This window comes from Echinops telfairi, unplaced genomic scaffold (assembly GCF_000313985.2).
Source record: "Echinops telfairi isolate 266 unplaced genomic scaffold, ASM31398v2 ScPeMD7_7465;HRSCAF=8503, whole genome shotgun sequence".
NCBI classification, from domain to species: domain Eukaryota; kingdom Metazoa; phylum Chordata; class Mammalia; order Afrosoricida; family Tenrecidae; genus Echinops; species Echinops telfairi.
The window spans coordinates 10,359,392-10,382,680 of record NW_022111365.1 but is presented as its reverse complement, the minus strand read 5'-3'; the positions used below and the strand labels follow the sequence as shown (position 1 = coordinate 10,382,680).

Below are 23,289 nucleotides of genomic sequence, written 5' to 3'. Positions count from 1 at the left end.
GGTAGGTGTCTGCTCTCAATAAATTCTTTTAACCCAAACCCAAACCAAAAACAAATCTACTGCCATCAAGGCAATTTCAACTCACATAACCGTTATCCAGAGCAAGGTAGAACTACCCCTGTGGCTTCCCAAGACTGTAAATCTTTATGGGAACAGATAGCCTCATCTTTCTCCTGCGGAGCAGATGGTGCACTTGAACCACTGACCTTACAGTTAACCATTCACTACTTAGCTCATAGTGCCATCAAGTCTCCATTTAACACCCAGAGTGCTGGAAAAGGAACAAATAGAACACAATTAAAGAGAGTGTTGACATATTGTGATAAACAAAAATAATGCCATGGGATAATTTGTGCAGCACAAAATGTGCACTGAATAAATTGATAAATGGGAACCCAAGCTGCACAGCAATTGGCTCAGTAAGTGTTGGGTTAATTAGGAAGGCCTACACAGAGAACAATATATTTATTTAACAGCTTTCCTAGAAAAACACCTGACTTTGGCTTAATTTTAAATGTCATTTTACTTTAATTGATTGAAAACAACCCACTAGCTCAGGGGTTGGCAAAATGTGACTCGCAAGCATATGCAGCTCTTTAGGTATGAACAGGTGACTCTGAACTAAAATTGTAAATGAAAATGAAATTATTCTTCAAATAATGGTGATTTTATTTATTTGAAAAATATATTTATGGCTCTTGAATATTTTAAAATTGTTGTGAAGGATAAAATTGGCTCTTCCATATCAATAGTTTGCTGATCCCTGCTCTAATCCAATGCTGTCTAATGAAAATATGTGAGCCCCATATGTAACCTTTTATTGAGTTGTTTTTTTCTTTTTGTGTGTGCAGGCACAGCAGTTTACATAGCAAATAAAGTTCCCATTTATCAATTTATTCAGTGCATATTTTTTGGTGCACAAATTATCCAGTGACATTATTTACATTTATCACAATATGTCAACATTATCTTTAATTGTATTCTATTTGTTTCATTTCCAGTATTCTACTTTCTCTGCCCCCTTATCTATTCATCTTTGCCTTTCAGTAATTGTTGGCTTTTTACTCTCTTATTGATGGTTCTAAAGTAAGGAAGTGATCTTATGTATAATATCCTTATTTGTGTGCTACTCTGCTATTTCGCTAAAAGATAGCTCAAATTGAGGCTCAGTTTTAGGTTTAAAAGGTGTTTTAGTGTGAGAGTCTCAGGGAGTCTTCTGTCCTTTACTGTTTCTGCTTGTGTGTGTGTGTGTGTGTGTGTGTGTGTGGGGTGTTTCAATAAGAATTTGAGTTCTACTCTACATTTTCTTCCATTCTATCTGAACCATCAATTGGCTATTGGTTTTAAGTTCTTAATCTCTTAGTGATCTCTAATTGAAAGTAAAGTGCTGTCTTAAAAACTACTTCAACAGAGGAGATCTCACCTCAGCCGGGGTCAATTTTAAAGATGCAGGAAGAGGGAGAGAGCCATTCAGTTGCTGTCATACAAAATCGTGCTAAGGTCACCCCCAAACAACGGACACTCCTACCAGAGAGATCAATGAACCTTACCAGAAATCGAGATGCAGGGAAGGGAGGAGCATGTATGTCTCAGTGAAGGCAATCACGTGTTTGTTGGAAAGAAAATGGGAAGGAGTCACCTCCCATCAGGAAAAAACCTTTATAATACTTATATAGAACCCAAGGAGGAGGATATGCCTGGTCCTATAGTCCTAATTGAAGAAGCCTTAGTGGTGTAGTGGATTCACATTGGGCTGCTAACTGCAAAGTCAGCAATTTGAAACTGCCAGCGATGATTTTCTACACCCATACTGTCACAGCAATCCCAGGGGGCAGTTCTACCCTGTCCTATAGAGTCACTATGAGTAGCCATGAACTAGATATCAATGAATGAGTGATGACCCAGTCTCTAGCCAGGCTGAGTGACCCAGAATGTGTGCTATAGTCTACTAGAACTTTAGACTGTGTTTCTGAGGCACACAACATCCCTGATAGACCACAGGAGAAGCACACGATAGGAAAACCTCATTAAGTGAAATGGGCTTTACCTCACACTGATCTGTAGCCCTTTGACTTAAGAAGCAGATGACTGCTATCCTGAGAATATATGATTGAATGACTGAATTGTATATATGTATGTTATGCGCCAATAAACCTTTTGGAAAAGTATAAAACTGGTGGTTGGATTTTGGCTCAGATCTCTTGCCTTGAGAGTGCCTAATGAGTGGTGGCCCAGGAGTACCATACTCTTACTATTTTAATGTCCTTCTTGCTTTATTATGACATGTATGAATCTGGCAGGCATGGTCCTGCTCTTGTGAAAGAATATTACTGAAAATTTTGCCTTATCACAAATATCTATTGTTTGTGTAAATTGTACCCAGTCACTTAAAGGTTTAATATGTAAAAGTCAACAATTCACATATTGTTCATAGCCAGCCTCTACTTGCATCCTTTCCTTTTCTCAACAATGTTTTAAATTCTATCACTCATTGCCATCAAGTCAATGCCAACTCATGAATTAGTGACACGATCAGTAGAATTACCTTATGCCCCAGGGGGATTGTTGGTGTTGTTCTCTAATATAAATGATAATGATTTCTCTAAAATGAACAAGAGAAATCCATACACCACAGATATGTGAATGGATTGGGGGCTTCACTTAATTCTAATCCCAATGTAATCTTATGGCATGGCTTTGCTTGACACATGCCCTCAGGAAGAGATCACTGAAGATAAGAGTGCTGTAGAAAAGTGTGGGGAAGAAAGTACATGGTGCTCAGCTATTAGAAAAAATAGTGTCTAGGGTTTTAAAAGGTTTATCATCGTACAAGGGAGGCATTAAAAGTTCACATAGAAGAAGCACACCAGCTTCTGTGTGATCTAAGGTTTGTAAATAATAAAATCCAAATCCAAACGACTAATTGGTATCAGAGTCTAAATTGTGACCACCTGGTTTGCAGAAGGCTATGGTTGCCTTCTGACCTACAAATTCGGGGAAGAAATATGCTCTGACGTTTGTGAAAAACCCTTGCTTGGTATATTATATTGAGCTTTTTGCTTGCTCTTTGCCTAATTCTCTCCTTGCCTCTGAGCTGTAAAGATTTTATTAACTTATGGCATGGAATTGATCTCTGTTTATCTGTCCTGATTGGGATTTATGTGGTTTCCCGCACCTGCAGGCTTAGCTCTTGGTGCAGGTTTGGGAAATGCTCTCTGATGATCTCTTAGAAAATTGTTCCTACATCTTTATCATTGTCATGATCCTCTGGGATTTCATTAAGTCAAATGTGAGATTTCTTTTAAAAAATGATGACAATTTTATTTAATTATTTTAGAATATTATTTTTTTATTAAATACTTTTATTGGGGCTCTTACATCTCTTATCACAATCCATACATTCATCCATTGTGTCAAGCACATTTTCACATATGCTGCCATCAACATTTTCAAAGCATTTTCTCTCTACTTGAGCCCTTGATATCAGCTCCTCATTTCCCCCCTCCCTCTCACACCCTCCATCTCTCATGAACACTTGATAAATTATAGATTATTATTTTCATATCTTACATCATCCTCTGTCACCCTTCACCCACTTTTCTGTTGTTCATCCCACTGGGAGAGGGTTATATATCAATCATTGTGATCAATTCCCCCTGTCTCCCCCCACCTTCCCCATATCCTCCTGGCATCTCTATTCTCATTGTTGGTCCTGAGGGGTTTATCTATCCTGGATTCCTTGTGTTGTGGACTCTTATTGTAGCAATGTACATGTTCTTGTCTAGTTCGATTTGTCAGGTAGAATTGAGGTCATGATAGTGGGGGGGGCGGGCAGGGAGGAGGAAGAAGCATTAAAGAACTAGAGGAAAATTGTATGTTTCATCGGTGCTATACTGCACCCTGACTGGCTCATCTCTTCCTTGTGACCTTTCTGTATGGGGATGTCCAATTGTCTAGATGGACTTTGGGTCTCCACTTTGTGCCTCCCCCAACCCTCCTTTACAGTGGTATGATTTTGTTCTGGGTATTAGATGCCTGGTACCTGATCCCATTGATGCCTCATGATCACACAGGCTGGTGCGTCTTCCATGTGGCCTTGCTTCTGAGCTAGATGGCCGCTTGTTTACCTTCAGGCCTTTAAGACCCAAGATGCTATATCTTTTGATAACCGGGCACCATCAACTTTCTTCACCACATTTGCTTATGTACCCATTTTGTCTTCAGAGATCATGTCAGAAATGTGGGCATCACAGAATGCTGGAATATTAGAACAAAGTGCTCTTGTGTTGAGGGAGTAGCTGTCCAATGTCCACCTGCTACCTTAATTCTTAACATATAGATATAAATACATAGATCTATTTCCCTATCATCATATAAAATATATTTACATATGTACATGCCTGTATTTAGACCTCTATAAATGCCCTTTGCCTCCTAGATCTTTCCTCGATTTCTTTTTACTTTCCGTTGGTCCCACTGTCATGTTCGGCCTTCATTCAGGTTTAGTGTTTCCTTGCTGTTACATTGCCCTTGGTTAAGCCCCACTAGGGATACTACACCCTTCTCTCCATTGATTTTAGTTCCCTTCTTCTCTTGCTCCTGGGTTGGTTGACACTCCCCCTTCATTTCTCCCACCTCGCCTTCTCCTGTGTACTCCCGGAACTGTCGGTTCCTTTGTTTGTTTGTTTTTCTGAATTGTATATCCTACCTATCTTATCTAGATAGACATGCAGAGACACCAATAAGTGAAAAAACCAGGCACAGCTAAACAAAACAACAAAAGAAGACAAAACCAACAAAACAACAACAACAAAAACCAAAATAACAACAAAAAGAAAGCTAATGTCAAAAAAGGAAAAGCCTATAAATAGTTCCAGGTCTGTTTTTCAACCTTTAGGGGTGTTTTCCAGTGGAGTCTGGTGGGGTGCCACACTCTGTCTCCAAAGTCTATTTTTGGTATTCCCCAGTATTTCATCACTTTGCTCCCCTTGCTGTTCTGGTGCACGCCCTTGGTGTTTTGCCCCAGTGTGGTAGGGTCAGATCAGGCACAATTCCTGCACTGTGTCTCCAGTGTTGTCCCTGTAGGGCTATGGTTCAGTGAGGGATTCATGTCTCATACTGGGGCTGGCCCTGTGGTCCTCTCTGTGCACTGTCTGCTCTGAGCAGGAACATCATCCTCTGGGCTCGGTGGCCAGGATGTGCTCCCCTCACTCTGCATCTGTCTTTCTTTCTCCTGTGCTCTAATCACATGTGCCCGTCTCCGCAAGCTGTACCTCCAGTGCTGTCCTCTGAGGTGCATTCTTCTCGGGGAGTGGGGAGGTCAGCCACATAGTTGGGATTGGGGCTGGCCCACAGACCTTTCTATGGTTCCCTGGTACATGCCGGTATGTTGTATTCATGTCTTGGTGCATCGGGTTGAAGCCTGGTCTCTCTTTCCCTCTCCTCTTAATTTTCTGGTCTGGCAGCAGAAGCTCCGGGTGAGTAAATCTACCAGGATTCCATCTTGGGGGCTTCTCTCGAGATTTCTTAATTAAATCTCATCTTCCCTTCTGGGTTTGTTAGTTTGCTCTTCTCTCTTTTTAATGAGAGATTTAGATATCTTGTCTTCTAATTTATTCTATCTTCTGTCTGTTTCTCTTGCCTTTAAAAAAAATCATTTTATTAGGGGCTCATACAACTCTTATCACAATCCATACATACATCAATTGTGTAAAGCACATTTGTACATTCATTGCCCTCATCATTCTCAAAACATTTGCTCTCCACTTAAGCCCCTGACATCAGGTCCTCATTTTTCCCCTCCCTCCCCGCTCCTTCCTACCTCATGAACCCTTGATAAATTATAAATTATTTTGTCGTATCTTACACTGTCCGACATCTACCTTCACCCACTTTTCTGTTGTCCATCCCCCAGGGAGGAGGTCACACGTAGATCCTTGTAATCGGTTCCCTCTTTCCAACCCACTCTCCCTCTACCCTCCCAGTATTGCCACTCACACCACTGGTCCTGGAAGGGATCATCTGCCCTGCATTCTCTGTATTTCCAGTTCCTATCTGTACCAGTGTATATCTTCTGGTCTAGCCAGACTTGCAAGGTCGAATTCGGATCATGATAGTGGGTGGGTGTGGGGTGGGGGGTGGGAGGAAGCATTTAGGAACTAGAGGAAAGTTGTATTTTTCATTGTTGCTACATAATTCTCTTTTTTCCCTTTTATTTTAAAATTTCTTGTTAAGTCTCTTATTTTCCCCTCTATTTACTCATCTCTGATAGTTTGTTTTTCTATGTACTGTGTGTCTTATTTAACATTTTTAGTACCATGGCAAGGAAATTATTGATTATTTGTATGAGCCTGGATTTCATAGGAGAAATTTCATCTTCTTCATGTTTTACTTTTTACTGGTCTTTTTTTCTTTTAATTCTGTATGTTTTTACTATTTTTTTGTGGAGATTGGGCCATTTTGCTGTTATTACATTTTAGGTTTACATATTTAATTTTGATTTTTGTGGTAACTTTTTTCTGATTGGGTGCTCTGGGGATGCAGTAGCCAAGTGTCCAGCTAAAAAGCTGAGGCCCACACTTAACAGCGGTTGCATGGGAGAAAAATGTACCATTCGCCTCTACAAAGATACACAGCTATGGGGAGCTGGTGGGGCAGGTACATTCCACTACACTGGGTCTCTAGGGATCAGAATCAACCTAGCAGCTATGGCTTTGCTATCTTTTTCTAATGTCCAATAGAGGGCACCACTAGCCTTAGGATCTCTACAGTATGAACTCAGGGGATCTGTAATTAAATACATGTGCTCTGAAGAGGGCGGGGGTGGGCCAGTGGTGTTGATGGTGTTAGACTGAATGCAGATGCTGATGTAAACAGTGAGGCTAGACTTTCCTATGCTAAAAATGGCCAAGGGTCTCTATGTGCCCCTGTATAGTCTCTCCCATAGCATCCTGCTGTGTGCAAGTAGCTAGAGATTTCCCTCTGCATGGTTCATTGGTCTGAATTATTCCCCTTAATCTGTTGCCCTTGGTGTTCCTCCCAGTCCTTGTGCCCAAGCCTTGTAACTCAGTGAGCTACTCTCTCTGTTACAATAGCACTCCCTATTCGCATGTTAGCAATATCACAGTCCCCTTTTACATTTCCCAATTTTGAGGCTGTGGGCTCTCCCAGCCAATTTGTCCTGCCTTTTAAAATTGGGTTACTGCTTAGATATTTTTCTTCATTTTCTGTTGGGGTGTTGCCCAGCCCCATCTCAAAATGGCTGCAATGAGCAAATGATCTTGATGTTTATGCGTAGGTTATCTCAGATTGTGTGCCATCCCATCTTCCCTCTCCTACTTCTGGACTCACCGTGACTTTCTGACACTTCATCTTCTATGTAGAGGTCAGAGATCCCAATCTGTGTTTGGGGTGGTTTTTATTTATTGGTTGGTGGGTTAGTTGCTGGGGGACTAAATGGGAGTAACTCTTTGATTCCCCACTTCTCCCACCGCCACCATGTGCAAATATAACGAAGTATTCTAGTAGACATACTAAAAATAGAAAAAGGAAATACATTATTATTGTTGTTGTAGGTGACATTAGGTCAGCTTTGACTTGTCGTGACCCTATGCACAGCCATCCTCATGATCGTTATTATTTGTATGCCCATTGTTGCAGCCACTGTGTGATGCAGTGGTCTGGATGCTGACCTGCTAATCACAAGTTTGGTGGTTGAAACCACCAGCTGCTCCCTGGAGGAAAGATGAGGCGATCCCTGTCCGCCCTCCACCTCCACCCCATATTAGCCCTTTCCATTGTGGGCCTGGGCTAGGGGGACCCAGGCACTCACTGCCTCTCCCCAGTACACAGGCTTCTGCTGGGGCCACCAAGTGCATGGTGTGTGGTGCCCCCAGGGCTCCAGGACAGATCAGGCCCCACCTTGTGTCTACCCCACCCCTGCTGTGAATGTGCCATTGAATAAAGTCGGGGAAATGAGAAAAGAAAAAGATGAGGCAATTTGCTTCTTATAGTCTGGGAAACCCTGTGTGTGTGTGTGTGTGTGTGTGTGTGTGTGTGTGTGTGAAACTTATGGTGACCTCTTATCTATCATAATAGAATAGTGCTCTATAGGGTTTTCGATGGTTACTTTTTTTAGGCCTTTCTTCCAAGGTTCCTCTGGATTGACTTGAACTTACAACTTTTGGTTGGTAGATGAAAATATTAATCATTTACACCACCAAAAAACCCCCCAAAAACCCAGCAACAACCAACCCCACTGCCATCGAGGCAATGCTGACTCATAGTGAGTGACCCTATAGGACAAGTAGCACTTCCCCTGTGAGTTTCTGAGACTGTAACTGTTTATGACAGTAGAAAGCTCCGTCTTTCTCCTTCAGAGCAGTTGGTGGTTTTAAACCGCGGATCTTGCAGACTGCAGCCCGGTGGCAGCGACTCTGCCATGTATACATGGGTGGCTGGTGGGTACAAATTGGGTTGCAATCTGCAAGGTTTTCAGTTTGAAACCACTGGCGTCTCTGAGGGAGAAAGAAGAGACGTTCTGCTGCCACAAACAGTTAAAGACTCAGGAACTCACAGCGGCTGTTCCACCCTCGCCTAGAGAGTCGCTGAGTCAGATTTGACTTGATGGCAGTGACAGAATATATTATGAGGGGTGCCTGCGCGCTCACGCGTGTACACACACACACACACACACACACACACACACACACACACACACAACCAACCAACGGAATAAAGCTCCGCTGATGTGAGGGGTGTTTGGAGTTGTTCCAGCAGGTCAGACTGTTAATCAAGCTTTCTATTTAGAGATTCTGAAAAGATTGAGTAACAGTGTGCAGAAAAAAGGCCTAATTTGTGGCAGATGGGGGGACTGGTTTTGCCACCACGACCATGCACCTGCTCATGTAGCCATCTTGGTTTTGGGCAAAACCCAGCATACCTCTCTTGCCTCATGCATCTTACTCACCTGACCTGGCTCTGTGAGACTTGCTTTTGTTTCGGCAAAGGAAGAGGGGTGTGAAAGCACAGCGATTTGAGGACGAAGAAGAGGTGAATAAAAACGGAGGGCTGTGCCTTCAGTCATCCAGACGAGTTTGAACATGCTTCCAGGAATGGAATTGCAGATTTGGCAAATGCAGTAAGTGCACTGCAGAGGACTTTGAAGGTGATAATAAGGCTGTTTCATAAAAATTTTTACCTACACACTTTGAAAAAAAATCCATTTTGGGGGGTACCCCCTTGCATGTGTGTGTGTGTGAGTATACACACACACACACAGTGTATGTGTGTGCTAAGACTTCAAATTCAGTGTGAACTTTATATTCACAACCCATCTCATTTCAAATGCTTCATTAGACATGTACATTTTGGACAATGTAGATTTAGGCTTACCCACACCCTAGGCAGTTTACTCTTTTAATACTTATTTATTCCCAGAGGCTAAAATGCAGAAATTTCTAATGTAATTAAATGGGGAGAAAATATTACCTCCAGGATTTTTTTTTTTTTGTAATCTTCAGGAACAACCATTAAGAATCTTCAGGCCTTCCAAGTCCTGCAGAACACCTTCCATAAGTCCAGTGACACTCTTCTCTGCTTACAAGTCTTATCGGCCATCAGAACCATGTGGACCTGGAACGCACGCAACTTCTTCCTCCTGGAGTGGAGCCTGCAGCCTATGTCTCAGTTTGTGGAGCTCTTGCACCTTAAGTCAGTCCCAGTGCAGACACAGTTCTTCCAGTTGCTGGAGGTGCTGGTATTTGAGCTAAACTATGTGCCCCATGAAATCCTGTGGAAGGTTCAGTGCCTGATCAAGGAGGACCTGGAGCTGCCCTGCACCCTCGTGGCCCTGCAGAGCATCCAGAGAATGGCAGGCAGAGACCCATTCTTCACGGACATATTCCGGGACTCGGGGCTCCTGGCCCTGCTGCTAGCCCAGCTGCGGAAGAGAGCCAAGATCCTGAGGAAATCAGGTGTGGCTAAGGAGTGTAATGAGGGTGGGTGACTGGCTTGGGGTCAGTGTTAGTCAGGTCTAGGTCTGTCTTTATGTGATTGGGCATCTCTCTTCTCCCACCTCTGCTCTACTCAATTGTCTAATCTCCTTTATATTTCAAGAGATTGATTCAAGATCTTCCTACTGATCTTTCAATCAAGCCCTATCGACATAACAAAGACCACCCATTTCGAATTGGGATTAAAACCATAGGCATTGAGGTTATGGTTTACATCACATGGTGACGAGGGGGTGCTGCATAATTCAATCCGTAACACAGCCTAACATTGACTTGCTTTTGAATCCAATCCCAAATTTATGAACATTTTAAGACTTGAACTTATTATTATTTATTTTAGTTAAAAGATCATTTTACTGGGGCTCTTACAGCTTTTATAACGATCTATACATCAATTTTATCAAGCATATTTATACATACATTGCCATCCTTATTTTCTAAACATTTGCTTTTTATTTGAGCCCTTGGTATAAGCTTCTCTTTTTTCCCTCCCTCTCCCCCATACCCTTGTGATGCCTTGATTATTTATAATTTATTATGATTTTCATGTCTTACACCTACTGCTGTCTCCCTTCCCCCACGGTTTCTGTTGTTCATCCCCCTGGGTGGGTGGAGGTGGTTATGTGTCAATCATTGTGATCAGTTCCCCCTTCCTAACCTTCTTTCCCCACCTTCCCCCTACCCTCCTGATATTTTTACTCCCATTTCTGTTCCTGGATTTCATGTGTTGTGAACTAATTTCACTGTTTTATAAGTGAGGGGTTACAGAGCAGATCAGTTTTTCATTCAATAATTCATACACGTTTTGTTTTATGTCATTGAATACAATCTTCACAATGTAACAGCATTCTATGCCACTCCAAGTGTGAATAAAAAACAAAACTCATTTCCTTTGAGTCAATTCTGACTTACAGTGACCACCTATAGGATAGGGTGGAACTACCCCTGTGGGTTTCCAAGACTGTAACTCTTTAAAGGAGTAGAAATCCAGTTTGTTCTCTTGAGATGATTTTGATCTGCTGACCTTGAAGTTAGCAGCCCAACATATAACCACTATGACACCAAGTGTGAGTAGCAACTTATAAAAGTGGCTAAGGAAAATCAAGGACCTTGGACTTCATGCAAAAATTGTGGTGCTCAAAGCATGATCTCATGAGCCACACTATCCCAAGCTAGTTAAAAAGAAATTCTTGAAACCTATATCAGACCAGCTAAGTTAAAACTTCAGAAATGTGACCCAGGAATCTGGGTTCTAATAATAAGTGCTCTATGGAATTTTTATATGTTCATGTTGGAGAAACACAGCTGCAGAAATTTAAAAAATAATTTTACTGGGGGCTCTTACAGCTCTTATAACAATCCATACATCCATTGTGTCAAACACACTTGTACATATGTTGCCATCATCCTTTTCAAAACATTTTCTTTCTACTTGAGCCCTTGGTATCAGTTCCTCTTTTTGTTCCCACCACCCCCAACCCTCTCACCATCATGAACCCTTGATAAATGATAAATTATTTTTATTTTCTTATCTTACACTGCCTGGTGTCTCCCTTCACTCATATTTCTGTTGTTTGTCAGCCTGGGAAGGGGTGGGGGTGGGGGTGGGGATTGTATGTCAATCATTGCGATTGGTGCAGAAATTGTTAAAGGTTTCATCTTGTGAATTGGGCTGCACACTCCCAAATATTTGAAGCATTATCTTTATGTTTCCCTACAAGAATTAAAAGTCGATTAAGTCAGAAAATTTTAATCAAACTATGCATATTACATTCCTAGGAGTACTGTAACAAAATACTCTTAAGTGGGGTGATTTTTAAAAACAAAAATTTATTGTGTCAGGATTCTGGAGACTGGGAAGCTGACCTCAGGGTATTGATTGTGCTGATTTCTTCCAAGGCTTTAAGGGACACTGTTTCATGCTTACCATTTGGCTCTCACCGTGGCATGCTTTGGTGTGTTGTGTGTTGCTCTAATGCTGGATGCTACATCATTGGTATTTCAAATACTAGCAGAGTCAACCAGGGTAACCAGGTTTCAGTAGTGCTTCCAACCAAGAACAGTCTACGAAGAAGAAATAGGCTGTCCACTTCTAAAACCTAAACCACTGTAAACCATCTGTATAGCAGTGGAACTTTGTCAGGTACTAAAAATAGCAGCTGAACATGGTCAAAGATAGTATTAGAAGATAAGCCCCTAAAAGTTGAAAGCACTCAGAATAAGACCAGGAAAATTGTCTTCTCAAAGTAGAATTGATCACAATGACCTGGTTGGAGTCAAGCCTTTAGAACCTCCACTTGCTGCTTGGGCGTGATTCAAAATGAGAAGGAACAGATGAAAAAGATGTTTGTCTGTTAGTACTTGCAACTTGGAATGTGTGAAGTATGAATATAGCAAAATTGGAATTCATCAAAAATAAAATGTAACTCATTCATATCAATATCCTAGAAATTAGTGAACTGAACTGGATTGGTATTGGCTATTTTGAATTAGGCAGTCATGGTTTACTATACCAGGTGTTACATTCATCATCAAAAAGGACATTAAAAGATCTATTTTGAAGTACAATGCTGTCAGTGATAGGATATTATCAATCTATGTATAAAGAAATCAAGTCAACACAATTATCATTCAAATTTATGCACCAATCATCAAAGTTAATGATGAAGAAATTGAGGAATTTTACCAATTTTTCTGTCTGAAATTGATCAATCATGCAATCAAGATGCATGGATAATTATTGGCGATTTGAATGCAAGAGTTAGAAACAAAAAGGAAGGAACAGTAGTCATAGAAAGGTCATAGACAACGATGAAAAATACAACTTTCCTCTAGTTCTAAATGTTTCCTCCCCGCTCCCACTACCATGACTCGAATTCGACCTTGCAAGTCTGGCTAGACCAGAGGATGTACACTGGTACAGATAGGAACTGGAAATACAGGGAATCCAGGGCGGATGAGCCCTATAGGACCAGTGGTGTGAGTGGCGAAACAGGGAGGGTAGAGGGAGAGTGGGTAGGAAAGAGGGAACCGATTACAAGGAACAATATGTGACCTCCTCTCTGGGGGACGGACAACCAAAAAGTGGGTGAAGGGAGACGTCGGACAGGGCAAGATATGACTAAATAACAATGTATAAACTATCAAGGGCTCATGAGGGAGGGGGGAGCGGGGAGAGAGGGGTAAAATGAGGACCTAATGCCGGGGGTTTAAGTGGAGAGAAAATGTTTTGAGAATGATGAGGGCAATGAATGTACAGATGCGCTTTACATAATTGATGTGTGCATGGATTGTGATAAGAGTTGTATGAGCCCCTAATAAAATGATTTTAAAAAATAAATTTAAAAAAATGTTATGTAGAATAAAAATAAAAGAAAATATGACCTTCATGATGGAAACAGAGTTGGAGATTGAATGATGGACTTTTGCAAGGCCAATGACTTTTTCATTGCAAAGACTTTTTTCCCCCAACAACACAAAAGGAAACTATCCATATGGACTTCTCTAGAAGGAATACACAGAAATAAAATTGCAACGGAAGTGGAAGAGGCTTCCCATCTGTGTTAGTCCAAGTTGACAGAGATACAAATCCAGAGGCACTCATACATATGTAAGAAAGAACTTTATATCAAGAAGTAATTATGCATCAATAAAACATCCCAGTACCATCCACATCAAGTCCATAAGTCTGATATTAGCCCATTAGTCTGATATTAGCCCATGAATTCCACTTCAGATTCACACAGCACATGCATTAATGCTGAATGCAGGAAGATCACAGGCTGGTGGGTGGAAAGTCCTGTGGGCCTGTAGGGCTCGGCTGCCATCAGCGTGGCTCCATGTGTCTTGTCAACAGAAATGCGAAGGAGAGAGAGAATGTGTCCTGCCACCAGGGAGGAAGAGAGGGAGTTCCCAGAATCCTTAGACCACCCAGCTCACAAGAAATCAAACTATAAAAAAAAATTAAATTAAATTAAAAAAAAAATAAACCAAGGTATGCATTCCATTGGATAAATCTGCTGCACAAGATCTCTTTAAAGTATTTGAGCGCAATACTTTGAGGCCTAAGGTGGGCCCAAGCTATGGTATTTTAAATATTTAAGTAGCCTCATATGCATATGAAAGTTGAACATTGAATAAGGAAGACTGAAGAATAATCCGTATATTTGAGTTAGAGTGCTAGTCAAGAATATTGAAAGTACCACATACTGCCAAAAGAACAAACAAATCTGTCTTGGAAAAGGTACAGCCTGAATGCTCCTTATAAATAAGGATGACAAGACAGCCTCACTCATGTACTTGGACATGTTATCAGGAGACACTATTCCCTTGTTGAGGGGAGTTTCAAATATTTCATGAGAAAATAAAATTAAAAGACATCACGCTTGATAAATAAAGGTCAGCTAAAAAAAGGAAGGCTGTAGTAGTTATATAAATTCATGTCAACTTGAAGATACATAAAAGTAGAGAATTGGAGTTTGGCCTGATGACCTCACTTGGAGATTTGACTGAGATATATACCTCTGGGGAGGCCTGCCTCTCTCTATTTCTTCACCTTCCTGCTTGCTGGCCACCCTGAGAGCTTCCAGAACCCACCCTGAATCCACATGACTCCACCCACCGGCCTGTGATATTCCTGCATCCTGCATCATTGCATGTGACTGCGTGAGTCTGAAGGGGGACTTATGGACTAGTTTTGAATTTATGGACTGAAGTTAGACTGGGAAGGGATGTTTTCTTCATATATAATTACTCCTTGATATAAATCTTTTTTTCTTTTTTTACACATATGAGTGTCACTGGATTTGTTTTTCTCATCAACCCAGTCTAACACAAAGACCCTCAACAAGATGGATTGACACAGTGCCTGGACTTCAGTATGCCTCCACGGGACATAATTCAATCAGTAACATCACATTTAAGACTACTGTTCATTATATTCTCAGTGAAACTTTGCAGAGAAAATCTGTTTTCCATTCAATAATTGATACACACTTTGTTTCGTGCCATTGATTTCATCCACATATACTTTTTATAGTTTATTTTATTAATTTGTAAATTAATTATGGCAGGAAACACAGAGTCTACCACTGGCATTCAAGATCCAGAAAGAGAACTCACTTGCTTGATGCTAAGGACAGTGGCCACACTTCTTGAAGATTCTGTTCGGAATACAGGTAAAGATAGCACCAAATATGCCTTGTCATTGCTTGATAAGACGTGAGCTATTCCCTGGTTATTTAAGCCAGTGTTCAAAGACTTGATCTGTGGAATCGTCAACACTAGTGTGACAAATGTCTGTTCATTGGCTGGTTGATGTTCAACTTGGTTGACCCTACTTTTAAGGTTGCTAATTTATGTTCGAGAACAAAAATATTATGCTTAATCTAGCATGTCCTAAATCTATAAGATACAGAGTCTGCCTCACATAGTTTTTAAAAGAAAGATCTATTAATATTTTGTTGCATCAATAGATACTTTTTATCCCAAAGAGTGAAATACAGGCAAAGAAAGCTAGTCATTTTTAAGAAGCAGACTTTTTAGGCACAGCCAGGCCATTGATGGACTAAAGAGATTCATCCATTCAAAAATTTTCTTTAGTTTCACAAGATCCTGTGGTTACCGGCTTAAAAGAGTCTGGATATGTGTGTATGTACATATGTGTTTATGGTTCTGTGTTTACAAACAAAAGGGGAACTTCCAACAGTTCATGGGAAAATGGAACAAAAAGAGAATGGAATTTTTTTCATGAATTTTTGAAGCCCATTCACACATAAACACAGATAATCACACATGATACTATAACATAAGCATACATAGATTATACATATGTATAATATATGCACATATATAGTATCATATGAAACAGGCACATTAGTAAAATTCCCTTAGTAGGCTTAGAAATTTAGGGTATCTTTATCTACATAAAAAATGTGATATTTTATTATTTCATGATAGCAAAGGGTCTCTAACAATAATCTACAAAAGGTTCCCCACAGGTGTTGGTTAAACTGTTGATTTCTTGGCCGTGCTTCCCCATATTTAAGTAGTAGTAGGGTAAGGTGAGAGGAGCTGTGGGGGCATGATGGTTAAAAGTGGGACTGCTAACTTCAAGGTCAGCGGTTCAAATCACCAGCCTCTCAGTAGGAGAAAGTTAAGAGTTACAATCTCACACACCCACAAGGACGTTTTGACCTTGCCCAATAGAGTGACTGAGTAGGAATCGACTCACTGGCAGTAAGAGAGCAAGGGAGAGCTCAAGAACCTACTTTTTAAATAAGTCTACCCGATTCCCATGTAGATGGTATGTGACCACATTTAGAAACATCTGGCTTACGAGAATTCTCTGCTCAAATCCACACAATGCCTCTTGAAGAGTCAATTTACTTCCTAACCCCTTTTCTACTCTAAATATCCATTATGGGGACTACATTCTTAGGATAACATTTAACAAAAATATATAAGCTAGAGAATGTATTCAATTTTTCTCCTTAAACAACTAGGAGTTAATATGTTCTTAACTTAAATCCTGTGGTTTGCTTTCCCAAACAATTTTAATAGTGAATTTCCATAGCCCCATTTTAGGAAATTCTGAGAAAGCACAAGACAGAGATATCTTCAGTTTAAAAAAAAGTTTGAGGTTTTGAATATTTCTTTAGTAAAGGAATTAGAGAAATATTGTTTCAAAGCTAGAATTCTCACTGGAAAAGAAAGCTGTCTGCCTTTTAAAATCTTGGTTCCACCATTTTTCTTCCTGCCTTCTCCTTTTAATAGTGTGTATATATTACTTTAAAAAGGTACAAATGGACATAAGAGAAACATTGGATTTAACAAAACAAACTGAATATTTTAAGAGGAATCTTTCTGTGATTGAAACAGGGGTGCCAGACACCCCACCCCCAATAATTCTAGCCCATATTGTTTGTCTGTTCCCAGTTGTCCTGAAAGACCATGGCATGGTACCCTTCATCAAGATCTTCCTAGATGACGAGAGCTACCGAAGCGCCTCACTCAACATCCTGGAGAAACTTTCAGTCATCAATGCAGAGGAGTACATGAGCATCATCGTGGGTGCTTTATGTTCATCCACACAAGGAGAGCTTCAGCTGAAGAGGGATCTCCTGGAGGTAACTGCGTCTCCTTTGTGCTTGTTTTCCCTTTGGTTTGTAGTAGAGTGCTTGTGTTCATTTATTCATTTATTTAGTGGGCCACTGTATTCATATAAGGTAAGGAAGTGCTAGCTGCTGTAATGAATCAGAACCAAATTCTTAATGCCAACTTTGAGTTAGCAGCTGGCTGTGCAATTCATTGCAGTGCTCATTGTACTCATTCATTCACTTGTCTGCACCACGCAAACCAATCCAAATCTCTGCGGTTGCTACAGAGATGGCTCTGCTGCCTGCAGTATTACCTTGGCTGAAATCTTTATGGACACAGATCACTAAACCCTTTTTCCATGGTACTTCTGGGTAGAATTAACCCGTACCCTTTAGATTTCTGCTCAACCACAAACTATGCCATTCAGTAACTTATTTGTACCAGGCAGGGAATCTAAAACTTCTCAGTAACTTAATGCAATAGAACTTTGTTTTTCTCTGCACATTTCAATGACTGATTGGAGTATCACTTGGAAACAGCTTCAACCTAACATCGAATTTAGTCAACAGGTAAGGGAAGCGAGTGTGGAGATTTTCATGAAGTATTTTCTTGCTTAGGCTTAGCATGCTGCCTTAGCTCCAGGTAAGTTTTCTTGAGGAAGAACTCAGCCACATGAAGCCATCTGCCCAGGGAAGTCGTCCCTGCTGTGTAGCTCCTTCTCAGTACCCATCAGCTATGGAAGGAGGCCAACCTCTCCGTTTATTCTACCAGCAAATACCAGGCTGATATGCCTAGAGCATGTATTTAGTGCAGGCTGCTACAAGAACTGACAGATCGGAGAGGCCAACACTGCCCTATCTGACAACAAAAGTTTCTGGGGCAGAGCATGCAAGTTGCCTTTGTGGACAGATATCTCTTGTGTTGCCTATTGATTATCGTACAAGGTGCTTCTTTCACTTGTCTGCAGCTGTGTCTCCTGCTTGTGCTTTCACCTGGGCTCTTTGCCTTCCTTGCTGCTGTAAGTCTCTGATGTCCCACCCCTGCCAGAATAGCGTACATTTTACTTTGGACCCTCTCGACACCAAAAAATACCATGTCCATGGAACTCATTACATGAATTGACTTTAGTCATAGCAAGGAACTGTGAGACCATTGTTGGTATTCCTGATGAAAGGACTTCACACCTTTATTAATATCTCATGAGCAATGAAAAGGATAAGGTGCATAAGGTAGGCTAAGTCACAGGAAAGAGAGATAGTAGAGGTGAGGTGAGGCTAGGGTTTCATATTTGGGAGACAGACCGAAGTAGATACTTTTTCATTTATAATGTTAATAATCATAAAATTAAATTAAAATAATTAAAAAATAAAATATATATCACAAATACCACCTCTCATGCCTCACAATTACAATTTTGGTTCTGTTGCTCCTTTAAACCTGCTTTGTTCTTGGTGAATTTATGCCATAAAAACATAACATTATTGTTTTTCAGGAATATTAATAGGAGTAGCAATACCATAGGGTAGGAGGAAGGTGGGGAGGAAAAGGGGGAATCAATCATAATGATTGACGTAAAACTGCCCCCTCCCCACACAAGGGGGATGAACAACAGAAATGTGGGTGAAAAGAGACAGTGGTCAGTGTAAGATATGAAAATAATAATAGTTTAAATTATCAAGAGTACATGAGGGACAGAGGGTGGGGGTGGGGTGGAGGGAGAAATGAGGAGCTGATACCAAGGGCTCAAGTAGAACTTGAGTTTCAAGTAGAAACTCCACAGTTTCTCCGTCGCCCACACTGCGCAGATACTTCCGTGGATTCTTCTTCTTGATGGCAGTCTGATGAACAAGTAGAAAGAAAATGTTTTGAAAAGGATGATGGCAGCGTATGTACAAATGTGCTTGACACAATGGATGTATGGGTTGTTATAAGAGTTATATATATTAACATTCAGTTGCCAGATAGGGTTAAACCTTTAGATTCAAAGCTGGCTTACCAAATACCTCAGTGGTATTTGGTAAAAGAACAGCAATGGATTTGATTTATTTCTGTCTTATATATCATTAATGTTATCTGTAAAAGAGGATTATGAAATAGTCTATCCCACAAAATTAGGTAAGATAGACTTAGAAAAATATCTGGCATTTTTAATGATTAAAGGCTTATGAACCCTTCCACTCATCACTCTGACTTGGCTGTAGTATTTATACAAGCAAATTGTCTGGCCATTTGTTCACTAGCACTTCTGGGTGGATTTGAACTATCAACCTTTAAGTTAATAGTTAACCATTTGTGCAAACTTAACCGACTTAACCATTTGCTACTCAGGGACTGTGCTCAATAAATGCTATTATTATAAAAAACCAAACCAAACAAAAACATTTTTCTCTCTCTCTCCTTGAGGATTAAGAGAAAAGCAAAGGAAAATATAAATTATATTCCAAGGATTGAACTCATGATCTCTCATATATTTGTGCAAAACACTTTGGTGTTAGGTGCCATCAAGTTTGATGCCACTCTTCACCATGCAGATAACACAACCTTGCTGCTGCAAGTGAAGGGGACATAAAAAAGCACTTGCTCTTTAAAGAGGTCTTGTGCAACATATTTACCTAATACAGTGTATTTCTGACTGCTACTTCCATGAACATTGATTATGGATCCAAGCGAGATGAAATCTTCAATAATTTTAATATTTACTCCATTTGAAATGATATTACTGATTGGTACAATTGTAAGGGTTTTGCCTTTCTTTACATTAAGTAATAATTCACACTTAAGGCTGAAATCCTTGATCTGCATGAGCAAGTGCTTTTTTATGTCCCCTTCACTTGCAGCAGCAAGGTTGTGTTATCTGCATGGTGAAGAGTTTTAATTAGACTTCCTCCAAATTTGATGCCACATTCTTCATATAATCTGCTGCTCTGATTATTTGCTAGTGTACAGATGAGTAAGTGTGGTGAGAGGATCCTACAATGATACAAACCTTTCTTGATTTTAAACCATGCAGCATTTCCTTATTCTGTTCTCACAACTGCCTTTTGATCCATGTACAGGTTCTACATGAGCACAATTAAGTGTTCTGGAATTTCCCAAGGCTTTCCATGGTTTTTCATAAGCCACACAGTCACACGACACACAAATGTCTTTGCATAGTCAATAAAACACAAGTAAAAATGTTTCTGAGATTCTCTGCTTTCAGCTAGATCCATCTGACATCAACAATGTTGTCCCTTGGTCTACATTCTCTTTTGAATCTGGTCTGGACCTCTAGCAGCTCCCAGTCAATGTATTGTTGCAACTGTTGAAGGATGGTCTTAAAAACATTTTACTTGCATGTGATATTACTGATATTGTTCCATAATTTGTACATTCTGTTGGGTCACTTTTCCTTGTAATGGGTATAAATAAAGATATCTTTCAGTAGTTGGCCAAGTAGCTGTGGTCCAGATTCCTTGGCATAGATGAATAAATGCTTCCAGTGCTCCATCACTTTGTGGAGACATGTCAATGGGTATTCCCTCACCTCCTGGAGCCTGGGTTTTGGCCATTGCATTCAGTGCAGTTTGAACTTCTTTCTTCAGAACCATTGGGTTTGTTTTCTCCTTTTATCCAACAGTGTTATTGACAAGTAATTTATATATCATATAATTCAATAGTTCAATCATTCAATCATATCAAGGAGAATTATTGTATAATCACCCCCACATACTTTTTTTAGAAAATTCCCCCTCCCATGGTTAAATAAACTCCAAAATGAGTTATGCAATCACAGTCCATTCTAGTGCTCCCTCTCCACGCCTGTCTCCACCATTTACTCTCCAGATCACCTTACTCTTCCCATCATCCACTATATTCACTGTATTCACTATAACACCTTGTATCTGTTATTTTCATTATTCATCCACTCCTCTTGTGCTCCACAGCTGGGAGACCCAACAGAAAACAATAAAAAACAAAATTGTGTTAAGGTGGTAAGGATAAAAACATAATAGTAAATAGATCTTTATTATACAAATAATGCATAAGAAGGGACAAACCCCAAACAACATTCAAAAAGCCGAGGAAGAAATTTCTGTGATGGAACCAGTAAGAGATACTTGCACCTAGAACATGTTCAGGTCCCGTCTCTAGGGTGGCCAGATAGCCACGTATCGAGGCTGACCCAGCATAATCAAGATTGCAATGGCCTTTGCCTTGTTAGTAAGACTCTTTGAGACTCTTGCCTGTGGCTAGAGTGCATTTGCCAGTGAGTTAGCCTGACTAGAGACTCTACAGATGGGTTTGGAGTTCCCACTGTCCTCCACAAACTGGGTGTTCATAATTTTTGCTCTGATGCTTTACTCCTCACCATATTTGAATTTTGTAATTATTATCTCTGGATCACACAAGCTGGTTTACTTCTTCCATGTGGACTTAGTTGACTCTTTGCTTAGATGGCTGCTTGCTTGAATATAAGCCTTTAAGACCCCAGACACTATCTGATTGATAGCCAGGCACCATCTGGTTTCTTCACCGCACTTTGCTGTAGCATCCTTATCTTCAGTGATCATTTCATGAAGGTATGTAGCAGTTTCATGATGTAAGAACAAATTGTTCATAAGTTGGAGCTAGGATTTAATGCAAGCCCAAAACCCAACCCCGTATCTATGATTTTTAATTGTTTTTTGTTGTAACTTGAGAGCAAATGCATATATCATATCATTCCATAATTCAATCGTGTCAGACATAATTGTGTAATTTCTTCCATAATCATATATGGCTTCCAAAACATACTTTTCCTTCCTGGACTTCTTGACATCATCTCCTTCCTATCTCCCCACCCCTCTAGACCCCAGTTCCCCCAAATCCCTGTTATAATTTCTTTCCCTGTAGGCTCAACCTCCCGGGTTTCATTTGCCAAAAAATAAGGCAACAGATAACAGTTTCAAGAGGGTGAGCCCCAATGGCATCGCACCTCTGAGATACACCCTAATATAACAAAACACAAGCAGAATAGGATTGCTGGGTTATAAATATCTTAATACAGCATACAAGGTGTTGATGTACCAAGACCTTGTTTGTTTGACAACCAACAGTATCCAGCTCTTGGTACAGCTGTCCTATTCTACCTCTGACAGCTGGCGTTCTCTGGCTTAAGCCTTCAGGTTACACGTGTGTCTGGAGTAGAGTCCAGTTCACCCAGCACAGTTCCCAGTTGGGGACTCATGTGTACCCTAAATCCAGGCCAGATTCCAAAGAATACTGGGACACTGATCCGGATTTTCGGGGTGCACATCATGCTCCAGACTATCATTGGTTCTTCTTCATATGCTACCTTTTGAAATAATTGTACAGCGACTTGTTCTTTTTGGTACAGTGAATCTGTGTATTCTTTCCATCTTCTTTTGATACATCCAACTTCATTCGATATTTTTCCCTGAGAATATTTCAACATTGTAGTTCAAGACCTAGATTTTTTTCTTCTAGTTCTTTGAGTTTAATATATGCTGACTGTGTTCTTCCCTTTGGTTTTTCTAATTCCAGGTCTTTGGCAATTTAACTATAACACTTTATTTTGTCTATGCCTGTGGAGTTGTCTTTTGAAATTTTCTATTCAGATCTTTGATTGCATAATTTCTTCCATTTTACTTAGCTACTCTCTGATTAAGAGCAAGTTTCTAAGTCTCTTCTGTCATTCACTTTGATATTTTCCTTCTTTCCTCTCTTTGTAATGACCTTTTGCTCTCTTCATTGATGTTCTTGATGTCCTCCCACAGCTCATCAGGTCTTCTGTCACTAGTGTTCGATGCATCAATTCCCTTCTGATATGTTCTAAATTTCAGGTGGAATATACTCATGGTTGAATTTTCATTTTGGGTTTTATTTTAATTGTCATTAGTTTCTTTTTTAAAGAGTTCATTACATTAATTGCACATGTTTAATTTGCTTTCTGCTGGTGAATGCCTGAACAAATGAGACACAAAGAGCTATTCTGAATGAGGGGTAGTGATGACTATCCACTTATCTTTCCACCTTGGTGTATCAACTATATTTCCTTTCTTAGTAGATTTAAGTCACTAGACTCCAACTTTCTAAACTGGGAATGCATTACCTGTTCCCAACATCTCCTGTCCTTAGCAATTGGCTTTTCTGTCCAAGAGTTCATTCTCTACTGGAATTGTTTTTGGTTTTTTTT

General features: G+C 40.2%; 1 protein-coding gene across 1 annotated transcript in view; it reads left to right on the top strand.

The window, feature by feature from the left end:
• Positions 1 to 23,289, top strand: part of WDFY4 (WDFY family member 4) — a 404,997-nt gene that overhangs the window by 32,036 nt on the left and 349,672 nt on the right. Inside the window, exons 8-10 of the mRNA XM_004716253.2 lie at positions 9,522 to 9,974; positions 15,086 to 15,190; positions 16,950 to 17,140. Of these exons, the coding sequence (XP_004716310.1) occupies positions 9,522 to 9,974; positions 15,086 to 15,190; positions 16,950 to 17,140 (749 nt within the window). The remainder of the gene's footprint in view (positions 1 to 9,521; positions 9,975 to 15,085; positions 15,191 to 16,949; positions 17,141 to 23,289) is intronic.